We start from the raw sequence: 20,021 nt of genomic DNA on the forward strand, positions 1-20,021 counted from the left end.
TGCCCACTTTCACCATTATTATTCAACATAGTTTTGGAAGTTTTGGCCACAGCAATCAGAACAGAAAAAGAAATAAAAGGAATCCAAATTGGAAAAGAAGAAGTAAAGCTCTCACTGTTTGCAGATGACATGATCCTCTACATAGAAAACCCTAAAGACTCCACCAGAAAATTACTAGAACTAATCAATGACTATAGTAAAGTTGCAGAATATAAAATCAACACACAGAAATCCCTTGCATTCCTATATACTAATAATGAGAAAACAGAAAGAGAAATTAAGGAAACAATTCCATTCACCATTGCAACGGAAAGAATAAAATACTTAGGAATATATCTACCTAAAGAATCTAAAGACCTATATATAGAAAACTATAAAACACTGGTGAAAGAAATCAAAGAGGACACTAACAGATGGAGAAATATACCATGTTCATGGATTGGAAGAATCAATATAGTGAAAATGAGTATACTACCCAAAGCAATCTATAGATTCAATGCAATCCCTATCAAGCTACCAACAGCATTCTTCACAGAGCTAGAACAAATAATTTCACAATTTGTATGGAAAAACAAAAAACCTCGAATAGCCAAAGTGATCTTGAGAAAGAAGAATGGAACTGGAGGAATCAACCTACCTGACTTCAGGTTCTACTACAAAGCCACAGTCATCAAGACAGTATGGTACTGGCACAAAGACAGAAATATAGATCAATGGAACAAAATAGAAAGCCCAGAGATAAATCCACGCACATATGGACACCTTATCTTTGACAAAGGAGGCAAGAATATACAATGGATTAAAGACAATCTCTTTAACAAGTGGTGCTGGGAACTCTGGTCAACCACTTGTAAAAGAATGAAACTAGAACACTTTCTAACACCATACACAAAAATAAACTCAAAATGGATTAAAGATCTAAACGTAAGACCAGAAACTATAAAACTCCTAGAGGAGAACATAGGCAAAACACTCTCTGACATACATCACAGCAGGATCCTCTATGACCCACCTCCCAGAATATTGGAAATAAAAGCAAAAATAAACAAATGGGACCTAATTAACCTTAAAAGCTTCTGCACATCAAAGGAAACTATTAGCAAGCTGAAAAGACAGCCTTCAGAATGGGAGAAGATAATAGCAAATGAAGCAACTGACAAACAACTAATCTCAAGAATATACAAGCAACTCCTACAGCTCAACTCCAGAAAAATAAATGACCCAATCAAAAAATGGGCCAAAGAACTAAATAGACATTTCTCCAAAGAAGACATACAGATGGCTAACAAACACATGAAAAGATGCTCAACATCACTCATTATCAGAGAAATGCAAATCAAAACCACTATGAGGTACCATTTCACGCCAGTCAGAATGGCTGCAATCCAAAAGTCTACAAGTAATAAATGCTGGAGAGGGTGTGGAGAAAAGGGAACCCTCTTACACTGTTGGTGGGAATGCAAACTAGTACAGCCACTATGGAGAACAGTGTGGAGATTCCTTAAAAAACTGGAAATAGACCTGCCTTATGATCCAGCAATCCCACTGCTGGGCATACACACTGAGGAAACCAGAAGGGAAAGAGACACGTGTACCCCAATGTTCATCGCAGCACTGTTTATAATAGCCAGGACATGGAAGCAACCTAGATGTCCATCAACAGATGAATGGATAAGACAGCTGTGGTACATATACACAATGGAGTATTATTCAGCCATTAAAAAGAATACATTTGAATCAGTTCTAATGAGGTGGATGAAACTGGAGCCTATTATACAGAGTGAAGTAAGCCAGAAAGAAAAACACCAATACAGTATACTAACGCATATATATGGAATTTAGAAAGATGGTAACAATAACCCTGTGTACGAGACAGCAAAAGAGACACTGATGTATAGAACAGTCTTATGGACTCTGTGGGAGAGGGAGAGGGTGGGAAGATTTGGGAGAATGGCATTGAAACATGTAAAATATCATGTATGAAATGAGTTGCCAGTCCAGGTTCGATGCACGATACTGGATGCTTGGGGCTGGTGCACTGGGGCGACCCAGAGGGATGGAATGGGGAGGGAGGAGGGAGGAGGGTTCAGGGTGGGGAACACATGTATACCTGTGGCGGATTCATTTTGATATTTGGCAAAACTAATACAGTTATGTAAAGTTTAAAAATAAAATAAAATTTAAAAAAAAAAAAAAAAAAAAACCAACAAAAACAAAACAAACTCAGACTTCAAGTTTTCTCCATTAGCATACCATTAGTAACATGCTTTTTAATGTTTTCATATTATAGAAATCTTAATATATAATTATATATATAAAATTATATTTTGTATAATAAAAATGATTTATGTTAAATATATATTAAATATGCTGCTGCTAAGTCACTTCAGTCATGTCCGACTCTGTGCGACCCCATAGACGGCAGCCCACCAGGCTCCCCCGTCCCTGGAATTCTCCATGCAAGAACACTGGAGTGGGTTGCCATTTCCTTCTCCAATGCATGAAAGTGAAAAGTGAAAGTGAAGTCACTCAGTTGTGTCCGACCCTCAGCGACCCCACGGACTGCAGCCTACCAGGCTCCTCCGTCCATGGGATTTTCCAGGCAAGAGTACTGGAGTGGGGTGTCATTGCCTTCCTCAATAAATTAAATATATTCAATTCCAAATTCAAATAGGATTATAGTATACATACTATTATACAACTTATTTTTCCATTCACAGTATGTTTCTAACATCCTTTCCACATCACATTTCTTCAGTTGCATAGCATTCCATTGTTTAGATGAATTAACTTATCCATTGTATCATTAATGAACTTAACCAATCCCCTACTGCTAAGATTTACAGGTTATTAGCATTTTTCCTATTCATGACAATACTATAAATCCTTACATGTATACTTGTACATCTTAGAATGCATTCAAGTATATCTACTCAGTAAACTCCTAGAAACAGATTTGATGAGTAAACAGTATGTACAACTATTTTCAGATAATTGTTACCAAATTGCTTTCTAAAGTCCTACTGGTATAAATTACCATGAAAAGCATAAGTGTTTACTTCCCCATACCCTTACAAGGTAAGCATCATCAACTTCTTTACTGTCCATTTCTTTAATTTTAAATAAGATTAACCATCTTTTCATATCTTTATCAGTAACTTGTATTTCTTTTTCTGTGAACTGCCTTTTCATGTACCCATTTCTATATTACACTGTACACATTTTCCTTAGTGATTACAGTCCTTTGTAAATTATGAAAATGATTGCTTTGTCACACACATTGCAAATCATTATTGCCAATTTGTCATTTGCCTTTTGACTATTCTTAGAAAAAAAATGTTCCAACTTCTCCAGGTGTTCTCTAAAACTTGTTATTGTCCAGTTTTTAAATTGCAGTCATGTGAATGAGTGTAAAGAGTCATCTCATTGTTGTTTTGATTTGCATATACCCGACTAATGATTTTTGAACATTTTTTAACATGCTTACTGACCATTTGTACATCTGCTTTGAAGAAATGTCCATTTAAACCTTTAGCATATTTTTCATTGTTATTTCTCTATTATTCTGAATACATGGTCTTTATTAGTCACTTGATTTGCAAAAATTTTCTAGCACTTTGTGACTGTATTTTTACCTTCTATCTTTCTGAAGCACAGAAGTATTTAATTTTGGTGAAGTACAATGCATCTATTTTTCATCACTTGAGCTTTTGCTGTGGCTCCTAAGAAAGCACTGCCTAAGATTTTTGTAGTTTTAGCTATTCTATTAGGGTCCATGAACCATTTAACTTTTGTGCAGGGGTCCAAATTCACTCTTTGGCTTGTGGATACCCTGTTCTTTCACCACCATTTTTTGAAAAATGCTATTCTTTCTCCCACTGAATTAACTTGGTACCCTTTTCAAAAACAATTAAACATAATTATAGGAGTTTATTTCTGGATTCTCGATTCTTTTCCATTTATATACATGTCTACATTATGCCAATACCACACTGTCTTGACTATTATAGCTTTCTTCAGTTCATTCACTCAGTCATGTTCGACTCTTTGTGACCCCGTGGACTGTAGCACCCTAGGCTTCCCTGCCCATCACCAACTCCCAGAGCTTGCTCAAACTCATGTCCATTGAGTCGGTGATGCCATCCAACCATCTCATCCTCTGTCGTCCCCTTCTCTGCCTGCCCTCAATCTTTCTGAACGTCAGGGTCTTTTCTAATGAGTTGGCTCTTTGCATCAGGTGGCCAAAGTATTGGAGTTTCAGTTTCAACATCAGTCCTTCCAATGAATATTCAGGATTGATTTCCTTTAGGATTGACTGGTTTGATGTCCTTTCAGTTCAAGGGACTATCAAGAGTCTTCTCCAACACCGCACTTCAAAAGCATCAATTCTTCTGTGCTCAGCTTTCTTTATAGTTCAACTCTCACATCCATACATGACTACCAGAAAAACCATAGCTTTGACTAGATGGACATTTGTCGGCAAAGTAATGTCTCTGCATTTTAATATGTTGTCTAGGTTGGTCATAGCTTTTCTTCCAAAGAGCAAGCATCTTTTAATTTCATGGCTGCAGTGATTTTGGAGGTCAAGAAAATAAAGTCTCTCACTGTTTCCATTGTTTCCCCATCTATTTGCCATGAAGTGATGGAATCGGATGCCATGATCTTAGTTTTCTGAATGTTGAGCTTTAAGCCAACTTTTTCACTCTCCTCTTTCATCAAGAGGCTCTTTAATTCTTCTTCGCTTTCTGCCATAAAGGTGGTGTCATCTGCATATCTGAGGTTATTGATATTTTTCCTGGCAATCCTGATTCCAGCTTGTGCTTCATCCAGCCCAGTAGATGTTTTATTGAGAATTCTTTTGCTTTTTCTAGGATCCAGTGGCTGTTGGCAATTTGATCTCTGGTTTCTCTGCCTTTTCTAAATCCAGATTGAACATCTGGAAGTTCTCAGGTCACATACTGCTGAAGCCTAGCTTGGAGAATTAGGAGTATTACTTTGCTAGTGTGTGAGATGAGTGTAATTGTGGAGTGGTTTGAACATTCTTTGGCATTGCCTTTCTTTGGGATTGGAATGAAAATTGACCTTTTTCAGTCCTGTGGCCACTGCTGAGTTTTCCAAATTTGTTGGCATATTGAGTGCAGCATTTTAACAGTACAGCTTTATAGTAAGCTTTACAATTGGGAAATGCTACTTCTTCAACTTTATTCTTCTTTTACAAGATTATTTTGGCAATTCTAGTGTTTTTAAGTAATCAAATTTATCAATAATTTGCCCTGGGACTTCTAGATTTTATGTCATATATTCCTTACTCCAAGATTATAAAATACTTATATTCCTTTATTTCTACTTTTTGATCTTCCTCTTTTATGACTCTTTAATTAATTTAGAATTTGATATAAGAAATAAGGCAGGGACTCAGTTATACTGTTTCCTTTTATGTACAGCCAGTTATTTAAAATCTATCAGATAATCTATCTTTATAAGTTGGTTTGGCATACTATGATACTGTGATTTATAATAAGGAATATATACTATGAACTTTTGAATCAGGTTGTCACTATATGCAAAAGGCCAGCTGAGAATTTGATAGAGACTGCATTGAATCTATATACTGAGGAATGTTATTATCTTAACAAATAAGAATATTAACTCTTATGATCCTTGCAATTTTGCTAAACTTGTTTATTAGTTCTAATAGTTGTGTGTGTGAATTTCTTATAATTTTCTAATTATAAAATTACCTGATTTGCAAAAAGTTACTTCTCTCTTTCCAAAATTAATGACTTTTATTTTTCTTGCCTTATTGCTCTGGCTGGAACCACCAGTACAATGTTAGCTAGACATGGTAACAGTATACATCCTTACCTTGTTCCCAATCCTAGAAAGAAAGCAGCCTTTCACCATCAACTTTGATGTTGGTTATAGGTTTTTCACAGATGCCCTTTCTCAGGTTGAGGAAGTTCCTTTCTTGTTATTCTATTTATAATTAGTAGTATTCTAATTTTCTACAGAGATATCTGGCTAATAGTCTCATAATATAGCCAATACAAATTCTATTAAATCTGATAGGTTTATGAGCCAGATTATGATTGAAAATTTTTCCTTTTCATTGCTTTTTATTAAAGCAGAGTTGATTTACAAAATTGTGTTAGTTTCAGGTATACAGCAAAGTGTCCTTTTCTTTTATATCTGACAACTTTTTTCCTAATAAATTGTTTTGGTTTTATAAATCAAGCCTTCATTCTTCATTCATATAGAGAAAATAGCTGGAACTTTTTAGAAGTGTGGACTGCACTTATATTTAAATTTTGTTCTCAAAGCTGTTAGTTCTCTTAATAGCCTTTGATAAGCAAGAAATTTCTAGAATAAAAACACAATCTATCAGCTAAATAAAACTGCTAGGTTGAAAACAAAATGCCAAACCAATATAAAAGACTAAGTTTCTAATTTTCCATTAACATGTTTCATTGTGTGACATAAAGAGGAAGTTGAGGTTAAATGTTAAATTGTTGACTGGACAAATTCTGCAATTCTAAACATTCAAACAAGTTTAAAAGACAAAACTAGGATAAAAGAACTCCCTTTATTTTTTTGCCTCGGACATAAGTCACAAGAACTCACTTCTTTTTGCCTTAGAATAATTTACATAAAGAGCTTTATTACTGTAGAAATAAAAGTCCCTTACTGCTATGTTGGCTAACCAGATGATATTAAGATGAACATACTGATCACTCACCATGAATCTAGGACTACTTTAGATGTCATGATGAATCTAAAGCCAGTATAGAAAAGGGACTAAAAATATCAAAATATTCAAAGAAAATGCAGAAAAATTTCTGACTGAAAGACCTTAATGTATTATAAAAGAGTGTTGGGAGCCAGTGTGAGGCACTCCGCCCGTGGCAAAGGTCATGAGGAATGAGGCTCGACATATGCAAAGGAGGGATCGAGCCTCAGGAGTCAGGAGTCCCCCTGGAAATCCTCGAGCATCTACCCCCATAACCAGATCCTGCCTACTTTACTACTTTGTGCTCTCACCTACACCTCTGACTTTATGGGGGGCTGTCCCCCACCACCTCTTTCAGAGAAGGAGTTAACTTAGAGCTCCAGTTAATAATAATCCCTGGGCGTGATAGGAGTGTTTCAACCTACAAACTCCTCTGAAGGTTCTCTAGCCTGCCTGACAGGCTTGTCCAGCCACATGTGATTGCTCACAGCCTCCCAACCATGAGAGGCACGAGATGCTTTAAACTTTCTAAAAACAGGTTCCTTAGAAAAGTTAGAAAACCATTAGTATAGTATAGTAGGCTGATTAGAAATTGTATTGGTGAAGGGTTTTTCATTTGTTGAGCCAATGTTTGTTGCTAAGTCTCCACATCCCCTGCCCTTACACACATTAATGAATATATAGAAGAAATAAGTATTAACCTTTGATATTAATCACGTTAGACCTTAGGCTAAGTAAATTCTTTCCTTAATTAAAACCCACTACACCCTCACCCTATAGGAATGGAACTTTATCTGGTACCTTCGGAAGGTGGAATCTTTTTTAAGAATAATCACCCCTGGAGAAATAAGTGTCCTGGTTGACTGACCGCTGTCACAAGGAGAGGGTCATAAATTGTCAGCAGGCCCCCTGGCCAGAAGATGATGTAACACCCCTAAGATGTCTGTATACATTTGTATGAAGCACCTGACTTTGATAAGAGTCAGGACTGCTGACCCCGCGTGACTTTTGCATAACATCTCAGTGTATAAAAGTAGACCATGGAAAATAAAGAATTGGGATCAGTTTCTTGAAATACTGGTCTCCCCACGTCGCTCTCTCTCTCTCAAACTCTAGCTGAGTCTCCATCTGGAGCGCGGAACCCACAAAGCTTACTAATTTTGCCTGGGCTGCTAAGATCCGACCAGGGAGGCCTCAGTGCCTCCTCTCCTTCGGGAGAACGGAAGGACGCCTGCGGCCTACGTAAGTGGTGCAAACTTCTTGTCTTGAAGTTTTATTGGTCTCCCGCGTAAACCAAGCTACTCAGCCTCGTTTCTCCACTGAATTTTCCTACTGAGCTATCCTCATTCTATTACTTTTTATATCTCTAATTAATATCTAATTGAAGCTATTGTATCCTGATCCTTGCCGACGCCGTCCCAGCTTCGAACTCCCTGGATCAGCCGGGGCTGGACCTTGGCAGGAGGAGTCACCAAAAAGAACAATGAGCTGACAAAGCATTATGTTATATTTTCATCTTGGTACACAATATTTCACACACTGCTAAAGTAAATGAATTTCTGGCTTAATCTAACATGTCATTCTATCATCTTATCTTTCTTTGAGCCTATAAAAACTCATCCCTCACTTCTGCTAATCATGCGTGAATATCATAAATAGACATGTATGTAAATAAAAATTTCTAATATAAACTTGTGAAAAATATTAAAAAGCATATGCATATATTTATATCTAGAAATTGGACAAATGATTGCTGCTGATCTGCAACAGAAAAGTTGATTCAAACCATAAATAACAATAAAAACAATTAAGGGGTACTAATAATAAGGTTTAAAATTATAGAAAAAAACAACAAATAGGTAAAAGAATAAATATTTAGTCACTAGATTTGTTTAGATTAATGAAATTAGTTTTTTAAAAACAGGTCAAACTTTTATAGCAGTAACACATAACGCTTATCATTTTTGAATGGTATTGAATTCAAGTAAGCTTTTAAATTAGTTTAAATATATTTTAAGCCATTACAAAGGAATTCTGAGTAAAAACAGAGGAGTATCAGAACCTACAACTGACATCACATACTTATGCTTCACCTTTTCATCTTATCTTCCACTTAGTTTTACAGAGGCAGTCCATTTGTAAGGATTCCAAGAGAGCCTGCTCAGCTAAACTGAATTTAATATGGTTAGCTTTCATCATCATCACCATCTGCAGCTTCTCCTTGATCATAAAGATAATAACTAACCTCTCTTACTTCTTCATAAAACAGTTTACTCTTTCTTTCCCTCCCTGCTTGTCTATGCTGCTTCCATGGATGTGAGCATTCTATGATCCAACTGCTTATGCCATATGATGAAATGTCACCTTCCCTTACACAGCTACACAATTAATTTATGCCACCATCCAATCTGAATATAGGCTTTGACATATAAATATCTCCTCTCTCTCTTCCTCTGTCCCTCTTTTTCTCTCTTTCAGACACACACATATACAATACCATTTTATTTCTTCCAAGTCTAAAAATGAGGTTTGAATTTTCAAATTTTAAGATTTTTACATTAATAAATATCAGAAAACTTAATGAAAAAGCTTTATGCCTACATCACAAATTTAGAAAGACAGCCATACAATATACATTTAAATACACAAACACATACACATTAGATAAATACAACTTAACAGAATTAAATTTTTAAGGACCACTAAGAGAGACATGTTTATATTAGCAAAAACAATGCTCATATATAAATACTATTCTATTGTGGCTGAAAAGCAGGAATCAACAAGTTTTTCATAAAAATTCAGAACAGAATATTTATTAGACCATTAGTTTTGAATGCCTCCTGCAAAATCAGAAACATGTCCTTCCTAAAGCAAACCTAACAGATCATTTGATGCAAAAATACTATCAAGAAACACTAACTTTACCTCAAAGCATAGCAATCAAAGCACTTGCCAAAATCCTATCTAACGCCAGCAATCATTATTATTATATAATCAGTCAAGCCCCCAAAGTATAGGGTAAAAATATATACTTGACCATTTTCAATCACAAGTTCTTTAGAGAATAAAATATTCTTTGAGCAAAACCTCATGAGAACTAGAATTCCCTTTTCAATATATGGTCTTCTCCTAGAGCTGTAACTAAATATTACTGAGTGGCAGAAAAACAAATCTCAAGAAATGACGGACTCAAAAATATTTCATTGTAGAAAGCACAAAGCAAATCCTAATAATGCCAATTTGGAAATGATAGCTCCCCTGCTCAAGAGAAGCAGATATAAAAACTCACAGTAATGACTAAAAGACCCAACTGGATCTCCTGAGCCTCTGGTGGGCTTTAATAAGCATCATCACTAAGCAGCTTAAACTAGAAATTTGGTTTTATTTAGTAGCTGATTAAATCATTATTAAATTCAAAGAATTTAAAATTAATAGTTGAATTTTAATCAAAACTTTTTAAAGTCAAATTCAATAGTGTACAACACATAACATGAAACTACTTTTGTTAAATCCCTAGATGTCCTATGTTGAAATTCTATTAATACTATGACATTAAAAACAATAATAATATACAACTCATTTGTTAATCATATCTTCTAAATCCATAAATTGAATAGGAGAAATTTCACGAACATCAAAGCACAATTAATGTTGGTTGTATTCCTTAAGTACCAAGAGAAGACTTAACAAACCCAGTTTGAACTTTTCCAAAATTACATTCTATATTTAATTTTCATCTTTTGTAACAGGGGAGCTATCACTTTGCAACCAGTTTATTGACTCTGTGTATCCTGACCTAGATGATCTCGATGGCTTCTTTCAGTTCTGAAAGGCTAAGCAACCTTCAGTTATACAATTGTTATTTTTAAGTCTCAAAACTTCCTGAAGTCTTTGCATATTATCATAACACCTTGATCTTACTAGTAAACCTATAGAAGAAAATGGCTTTAATTTTCTCTTACAATACAACAGAGAAAATAAAGACCAAGACTTGAATAATGGCCATGAATGTGACCTAAACTAGAAAACAAGTTGTTAGCTCAAAGGGAGAGAAAAATTACCTGTAGCTAATTTATACTTCCCATCTATATTCTATAAAAGCTGAAACTATTATGTTCGAAAGAAATGTAACTGTGGGAAAGACACACTAGGGTACCCAGGATCATAGGATGTCATTAAAACAAAATTTTATTTTCAAAGGCAAAAAGTAAAAGCCTCCTCTTATGTTATTCTCTCTTCAGTCAAAAACAATTATGAACTCAAAACAAAAATAACAGACTTTGAGGACGCAAAACCAAAAAATTCCATTTTTATGGTTTAAAATTTTTAATGTGATAGATATTTCTTTAGAGAGAAATTTGTAAGATTACCCTCCCAACTCAAAGGCTGCTGCTGCTGAGTCACTTCAGTCATGTCCAACTCTGTGTGACCCCATAGACGGCAGCCCACCAGGCTCCCCTGTCCCTGGGATTCTCCAGGCAAGAACACTGGAGTGGGTTGCCATTTCCTTCTCCAATGCAGGCAAGTGAAAAGTGAAAGTGAAGTCGCTCAGTCGTGTCTGACTCCTAGTGACCCCATGGACTGCAGCCTACCAGGCTCCTCCGTCCATGGGATTTTCCAGGCAAGAGTACTGGAGTGGGGTGCCATTGCCTTCTCCAAACTCAAAGGCTACTAACCTACTAAAAAATTAAAGGAAATAAAGATATATGTACCCAAAAATATATTTATGAAAAGCAATAGATGAATTTTTTATTAAAAAGAAAATATTGTACTTACTATTTAAAGTAAAAGAATTTTCATTAAGAAGCTTCACTGGTGGCTCAGATGGTAAAGAATCTGCCTGCAATGCAGGAGACCCAGGTTCAATCCCTGGGTTAGGAAGACCCCCTTGGAAAGGGAATGGCTACCCACTACAGTATTCTTGCCTGGAGAATTCCATGGACAGACTTCTTTATTAAAAAGAAAACACTGCACTTACTATTCAAAGTAATAGTGTTTTCAGTAAATAAATTTTAATTAATTTTTTTTAAATTTCATATTATGGTCAAGTAAAGGGACAGAAAGCAACTGTTCTAATAAGAATAAAACAGAACAAGCTAAAAGATAAAGCTAATAATGCATGCTAAGTCGCTTCAGTCGGGTCTGAGTCTTTGTGACCCCATGGACCATAGCCCACCAGGCACCTCTGTCCATGGGATTCACTAGGCAAGAATACTGGAGTGGATTGCCATTCCCTCTTCCAGGCAATCTTCCCTACACAGGGACTGAACCCATGTCTCCTGCATTGGCAGGTTGGTTCTTTACCACTAGCGCCACCTGGGAAACCAAAAAAAAAGCAATGGAAGAAAATAAGACATAAAGCTAAGGCTTTAAGAAAGGTGAAGAAACAGAGAGAAACATGAATAGTTAGGCTGAACCATATGAACTGTCAATCACTTTTAAGCTGCACTTGAATTTGTTTCTGAACATTCCATTGGCTCTTCTACCAGTCAGAACAACAGTGTTTTACAGGTTGAGTGTCAAGGGTTCAAACAAGCAAACGGAGGTTGTGAATGAGCTGCAACTCACCTTTTTTTCAGACCATCCACCAAACTGCGAAAGTTAAAAAGGAAATACCTGTTGGCACCAAGTAAATTATTTGTAATCACAAAGCATCCTGAGCTCAGTGGTGAATTCTGCCAGTCTTCTTTTATTTTCTACCTTGTCACTGGAGTGCTAGAAGACCAGAGTCGGGAGGATGCACACCAACTTATATTGGTGACTAGGTCTTCACCACTGCATTCTCAGTTACCACTCTCTTTCCAAACTATTTGATTACAGCATCTAATAAGTAATCACAGCAAGACTAAGACTCAGCTCAATGACTCTAACAAGTTTTTCTCCGCCATGATTCACCTTCCAGAAGCAGGAGTGAAGAGGTGGGGTGCCCATGGAATTGAGGGCAGCACACCACAGTGAAGAGGCACTATAGTATGCCACACAGCAAACAACAGCAACAAGCCAAAAACAAACCAAGCTGGGTTCTACTATACATATGATTCTGCAACATTTTTCTTTCTACTCAATAATATAGCAAAGTTTGGGAGATGGTGAGTGACAGACTGGTGTGCTGCACTCCATGGGGTCACAAGGAGTCGGACACAACTTGGCAAATGAACAACAACATCTGCTACACAGAGAACTCTAAACTTCCTGAAACCCCACATCCAGAGTACTCAAACTACAAATTCAACCAGGGTAAAAGCAATGATAGCAATCCCTTAATCAGAACAAACTGGATATCCTGAGTTAAACGGAAACAGAGTTCAACATTAGAGGGTATACAGACATTTGTTAAGGAAAAAGAAGTGTTTCAGTCAATGTGGGTCAAAAATATGAACAACCAGAATGGAAGCAAGGAGATATGAAAATAAATAGCAAGAAGATATGAAAAATAGGAAGCCAAGAGTCCTCTAATATGACTGAAGCAAGACAGATAGAGGATCACCTGCCTGTATATAACATTGGTTCATTTAAAGAGTTTAAATGTTATCCCATCATTACTTTTCTATCTCATCATTCATCATTACCTTTCTAACCAGGCAGCACTGATTTGGCCACCACTTCTTAGTATAACCCTGAGTTTCTATCTTGCTGGACAAGGAAAAAATATTCATTTTCCTCAGAAACTAACATCACTAAGAGCTGTGGAATATAATTGAAAGTGAAGTAACCAAGTCTCTGGGAAAAGTATATATGTAGGGAACAAGACAAAGAGGTACAGGGTACTACTATAAACGTTATGGCCTCCTTCCTGAGGTTGCCAACAAACAGCAGAGTAGGAGTATGCTGCATCAACCAAATAAACAAAGCCATCCAACAAATGTTTACTGAGGCAAGTACTACTGTGGAAACTTGGCATGTAAAACAAAGTTAACCTCAATGCACTCTTGATTTCTAGGCAGAGGTAATACACAGCAGATTCTGGTGTTATGATAGAGATACTAAACTATTTTAGAAATATAAACTTGGGAGGGGCAGAACTCTGACTTTAGGTGGATGAAAAGAAGAAGAGATGGAACCACAGCAAGCTTCACAGACTGCACGACATCAGAGGTGTCTTGCATCACCATCACAGGAGATTTACAAATATTAAAGAAAAGAGAACGAGCATCTCAGACCTGTGGGTCAAAAAATGTGAACAGCCTGACCAAAGTAAAATGACATGAAGATACAGCATGTGTTTAGGAAGCCAAGAGTACTTTAATGTGGCTGAAGCAAGATAAGGAGAGGACAACAGCAACAGAAGAAGCTGGAAAAGTTAACATAGAGCCACAGAGAAAAGTGCCTTAGATTACACAGCAAGAAGCTGGGGCTGCTCTGAAAGCAACAGGGAGACATTGATGGCTTTTTAATAAATGGAAGGTGACAAGAACAGATCAATACTTGAAAAAGATAAATTTGGTGACGGTGTGAAGGCTCGATTATTGGGGAATGGAGACAGAGTGATCAGGTTCAAAATGATTACAAAAGGGAGTCTTTGAAATCATTAGATCTACTGATTTTAAACCCTAACCCCGCTTCCATGTAGGTAATACTGTTTTATATACTTTAAAAAAGAAAGAAAAACCCCTGGATAAATTTTAAAACATTCTATAACTCAGACATTCTATTAATTCATTTGATTTTCCCAATTATTTCAAAGAAGTGATGTTTTATTATGAATAGCTTTGTGGTAAATAGCATCTCCAGTTTTAAATTTTTATATCAATGTCATTAAAACTACTTTCATACAATTATCTCATGGCATGTAGTGAGAAAAAATCCTACTAAACATCAAATTTGAACCAATAACGTAATTGCCATAGGGTTTTCTTTTTTATCTTACCATTACAAGTTCTTCCTGTAATTCACTGCAACTTTTCTCATTATACTGGAGTCTCTTTGAAAGGTCGAAAATTACTTTCTTCTGTTCCTCAATTTCTTCATTGAGCTTCTTGTTTTTGGAGAAATACTCTCTTTCTAATCTGAAAGGTTAAAGTGTCAGAGCAGGTTTTTCAAATATGTTTTATCAGGTCTTATTATACAACTTTAACACAAAGGGCAGATGTACTATATATCATGGTTTCATGACCAAAGGTTTTAAAGACCACTTCTCATTTTTGCAAATAAAAAGAATTATACATTCTTAAATGAAGGACTCTAACGTAATAATACCCCCATTTTGATAACAGACATTTGTACTATACCCAAGGCTATAAGCAAAATGGATTTGGTTAGTGTTGATTCACCATTATTTATGATTAACAAACCCCACCCACTGCAGTTGAATTAGCTCAGAGACTGCCTCAAAACAGAAAGCAGTCCTATCAAACCACTTTCAAATTAAAGTATAACTTGGGAAATGACACAGATGTTTTATTTGTGAGTGGCCATGCAAGTAGAACTGGTACAGTGACATGAAAAGCCCAAAAGCAAGGATAATTTTTAACAATCATTCATGTTCACTGTGAAAACATAAATTTCTTTTCAAAGGATTTGCCTGCCTATTTACAGTTTGCTCAAGGTAGCATTAAATTGCATTTACATTCTTTTGGGACATAAAATGACACGCAGTTTGGGAGTATTTTAGTTCAAAATTTGCTGTGTTTCAAATTAAAGAGTTGCCACTTCTTTTAATCTGGCATCTTCCTGATAAATGCAGTAGATCAGTTTCCTATAACTTTTAAGCTGTAATATTGGAGGCAAGGTGACTCAGTATAACCAAATCCATGCTGTGCTCAGGCTATAATCCAATGAAGAGCTCATTTTTGAATGGCACATGATCTTACTCTGATCAGTCAACATTTCTTGCTCTAGGGTGGAACAGAGACAAGTCTAGTGCCAACCCTTTGGTATTTTCTTCCTTGAATCAAGAATATTCCAAGACTGGGGATTCCCTGGTGACTCAGTGGGATATAATCCACCTGCCAATGCAGGGGACTCAGGTTCAATCCCTGGTCCAGGGAGATTCCACATGCCGAAGAGCAACAAAGCCCGTGTACCACAACTCTTGAGCCTGTGCTCTAGAGCCCAGGCATCGCAGCTCCTGAAGCCCCATGCCCTAGATCCTGTGCTCTGCAACGAGAAGCCACTGTAAGGAGAAGCCCAGGCACCACAACTAGAGTTGCCCCACTCACTGCCACTAGAGAATAAAGCTTTTTTCTTAAAAAAAAAAAAGAATATTCCATGGTAGGGAGGGTAGAATGTAAACACTTATAGACAGATTAAAGGAGACATTTATATCAACTTCTCAGAAAGCAGAACTAAACAACAAAAATGGATCAAAGTAGAGAAAAGATAAGAGCATCGATCCAGGAATCCCAACATATAAATAACATACGTTCCAGAAACAAAAGGTAAAGAAAATGGAAAGGGAAAAATCAGCAAAGTAATAATGCAAGAGAATTCCCCAAAAATGAATTATTTAAAACTCTAAAACTGAAAGAGCTCAGTGAGTGCCCAGCACGAATGGAAAATAGTCCATGCCAGGCCCATCATCAGGACGTTTCAGAACACCATGAACAAAAAGAAGATTCCACACTGTGTCCATAGAGTACAGAAATACACATTATTAGTATTATTTTATCATGTGTTATAATGTAACATCACTAAACCATTTCAAGACAGGCACCTATGTTTCCAGACTTGGTGGCCACTCTGTCCAAGTTTCCAGAGAAAAGCAAGGGCCACAAACAAACAATAGGTAATCAAATAACTTCGGACTTCTTGATAGAAGAATTGAATAAACAGCCAACTAAACTATGACAAAGGGTAAAGATCAACTACATTTTGACATTTTCAGAATGCAAGTTTTAAAAGTCTTCCTCTGATGTGTAATTCCTCAAGAAACTACAAGAGAGTAAATCAGACAAGGAAGATGGGCATGAGATTAGTAAAGAAGAGATCCATTATCAAAGAGAAGTAAAGGGACTGCTACGGATGATGGTGAAGAAGAACCCTAAGGATGACTGTGACACAGAGCCTGCAAAACAACTTGTCCAGAAAGAAGGGAGTGGAAAGAAGCCTCCAACAGTGATACGTCTTAGAAGAAACTTACAATGATAGAATTTCTGAGGTGCAGAAAAATAATGAGAGATTTTCAGCTCTGTTATAGAGTTTAAGAATAATTTATTGATTGGTGCATACAAACTAATCCAACATAAAATGAGATATTAACTATCACGCATTTGATCATTCAGCAACTCTTTACTTTGCAGCTCTTGTGTGCCAAGCACTAGTTTGGAGTTCAGGGAAAGCAGTGAACAAAACAAAGCTCCTCTCTACATAAGAAGACAGACAATAAACAACAAAAATATAAGAAAACGTTGTATAAAGGAAAAATAAATATGAGGGGTCAGAAAATTGTAGAAAAAATATCCTAAAATACAACCCTACTGAAAGGATGGGAGGACGGAAGAAATAAGCCTGTGCTAGGTGGTAGAGGTATACAATAGATAAATAAGTAGAGGCCAACAGGTAACATCTAGAAATAGAAGTTGAAAAAAATGGCACAATATGCATGTTATTCAGCAATACAAAGTTAAATGCCAGAAACAGCTTGTAAGAATTGAAAGCAGTTGCTTCAAAGGAGAACAAACCGGTCAGAGAAAGCAACAGGGTAACAAGACATGGCTTTTCATGAGCTTAACAGTACTATTTCACTTTTTAGATTATGTACAAGTGTTAATTGGCAGGGGGAGTATGATGAAAATTCAAGGAAGCCCCAGTCTCTTTGAATCCAATAGAGAAGAGTAAGGACTTGACAGTTGGAGGATTTTGTCAAGAAAGAAAAGGGAAAAAGAAACTTGTAGTTAAGATGCCTTCTTTCAAAAAAAAAAAAAAATGCCTTCTTTGCTACTGGATTACCATTCTTTTCCTTCAGAGCTCAGATAAGAATTTGACAACTGTGCAGCTGTTTTAACAAATAGCCATCTTCAGGCCATTTTTCAGCAAGAATATGAACAATAATATTAGCACCACGGGTTATAATACTTTTGTTCTTTTTACACTTTTGGTTGATATAAGAAAAATGAAGTCCCTAAATATTGAATGGAATAAATTAAATAAATTTAGATTAAGTCTGATCGGTATCATATCTTTGACTGGTGTTATTTTAAACTGAATTTAAACTTAAACTAGATTTAAGAATTATGAGGATCTTTTCCCTACCATTGCCCAACAATCAGTTACTACAGTTAATGAAAATCTGATATTTGAAAGAGTTAAAATAAAAAGATTATTGAAAGATTTTCATTTTACACTGCAAGTTTTCAATGGAAAAAAATTTACAACTAAGAAAATTTATTAGAGAAATATAGAGTATATATATTCTACCTAAATTATACATTATATATTTGCTAATATAGCCTGTTATTGTTCAAATTCCTAGCTGAGTTCTTTGAAAGGTATCTTTAACACATAATAATTTTATTTGTTATATTATTACATGCAATATTCAATACATAATAGTATGCTAAAATATATACACATATTCCATCTAATACATATGTATGTGTGTGTGCTTGCTCAGTCGCTTCAGTTGTGTCTGACTCTTTGCAATCCCATGGACTGTACAGCCTGCCAGGCTCCTCTGTCCATGAGATTCTCCAGGCAAGAGTACTACAGTGGGTTGCCATGGCCTCCTCCAGGGATACATATGTATATTCTACCTATATACGTATAAATATATATCCCATCCAAAATAGTTTCACATAGGAATATTCACTGTTATGAAACTGTTGACCAAAATTAAAACTCTGAATAACACACAGTTTTTTCCTCCTGCCTTTTAATAAGATTCCCACCTAGACCTACCTGGGAGGAAACAGAAGTATAAAAACCTTAGCCACCTGCCAGGGTCAGACAGCATTTCCTCTGAAACCTCTTATCAATTGCTAAATCAGTTCTACCCAACAGGTAAAACAATCTCCTACTCCAGCACTCACTGCTCTCAAAATTGTACATTAAAGGTATTATTTGTAAAGATATTATTGTAAAGGTATTATTTACCCTAAAGACCTAAAATATCAATTCTCACTTTGAAATACATTATCCAAAACTTAGAACTACTTTGAAAAATTAATTCTTGAGAATTTGTGACTCTAAAAGATTTTAAAGAAGATTCCTGAAAAACAATCAAGAATACAAGTAGTCAAATATGGATGTGACTATATGTTGGACCATAAAGCAAGCTGAGTGCTGAAGAATTGATGTTTTGAACTGTGGTGTTGGAGAAGACTCTTGAGAGTCCCTTGGACTGCAAGGAGATCCAACCAGTCCATCCTAAAGGAAATCAATCCTGAATATTCATTGGAAGGACTGATGCTGAAGCTGAAACTCCAATACTTTGGCCACCTGATGCAAAGAACTAACCCATTGGAAAAGACCCTGATGCTGAGAAAGATTGAAGGCAGAAGGAGAAGGGGATGACAGAGGATGAGATAGTCGGATGGCATCACCAACTCGATGGACATGAGTTTGAGTAAGCTCCGGGAGCTGGTGATGGACAGGGAAGCCTGCTGTGCTGCAGTCCATGGGGTTGCAAAGAGTCAGACACAACTGAGAGACTGAACTGAACTGAACAAGTAGAAAATCAAATAACTTCACTAATCATCCTTCATGTCATCTCATTCCTTCTCAAACCACAGATAAATGGAAAAGAGGTGGCTGTAATATCATGTACAATGAAACAGAAGACAGGATGGAGGAAGAGAAGTCATAGGAACTACCGATAAGCAGTGGGCTTTAATTACTACTTACTGTTTTCTCTTTATTCATTATTATTAACTTATATTACAGCACAGTTATATAGGGATGAAGAACAGACAAGGGACATATGTTAAAACATTGAGGATTGTTAGTTTAGTTAGCTTAGTTGGAATACATAACTAGTATTTAGAACTGTTAGCTTCTGCTTATTGGAACACAAAACTTGAGTAAAATTTTTCAAGCACCAAAAAGCACAGGTAATAGCCAAACAAATTCAAGGAAAAAATTTGCTCTGGGGTCCAATTTTAAAAGTACATAGATTAAAATCTTACAGCTTAAAAGTAAGTGGGTATCTTAAAATTCTTCTAGTCAAGGCTATGGTTTTTCCTGTGGTCATGCATGGATGTGAGAGTTGGACTGTGAAGAAGGCTGAGCACCGAAGAATTGATGCTTTTGAACTGTAGTGTTGGAGAAGACTCTTGAGAGTCCCTTGGACTGCAAGGACATCCAACCAATCCATTCTGAAGGAGATCAGCCCTGGGATTTCTTTGGAGGGAATGAT

At 36.2% G+C, this 20,021-nt stretch overlaps 1 protein-coding gene across 20 annotated transcripts in view; it reads right to left on the reverse strand.

Annotated features, from left to right (window-relative positions):
* CCDC171 (coiled-coil domain containing 171) overlaps positions 1-20,021 on the reverse strand; it is a 341,946-nt gene that overhangs the window by 243,391 nt on the left and 78,534 nt on the right. For all 20 annotated transcript variants that reach the window (XR_008713515.1, XM_055578017.1, XM_055578008.1 and 17 more), the window contains one exon: positions 14,598-14,736. Coding sequence is in view for 19 of the 20 variants with exons in the window: in XM_055578017.1 (XP_055433992.1) it covers positions 14,598-14,736 (139 nt within the window). In the remaining variant the exon portion in view is untranslated. The remainder of the gene's footprint in view (positions 1-14,597; positions 14,737-20,021) is intronic.

Source organism: Bubalus kerabau, chromosome 4, assembly GCF_029407905.1.
Source record: "Bubalus kerabau isolate K-KA32 ecotype Philippines breed swamp buffalo chromosome 4, PCC_UOA_SB_1v2, whole genome shotgun sequence".
NCBI classification, from domain to species: domain Eukaryota; kingdom Metazoa; phylum Chordata; class Mammalia; order Artiodactyla; family Bovidae; genus Bubalus; species Bubalus kerabau.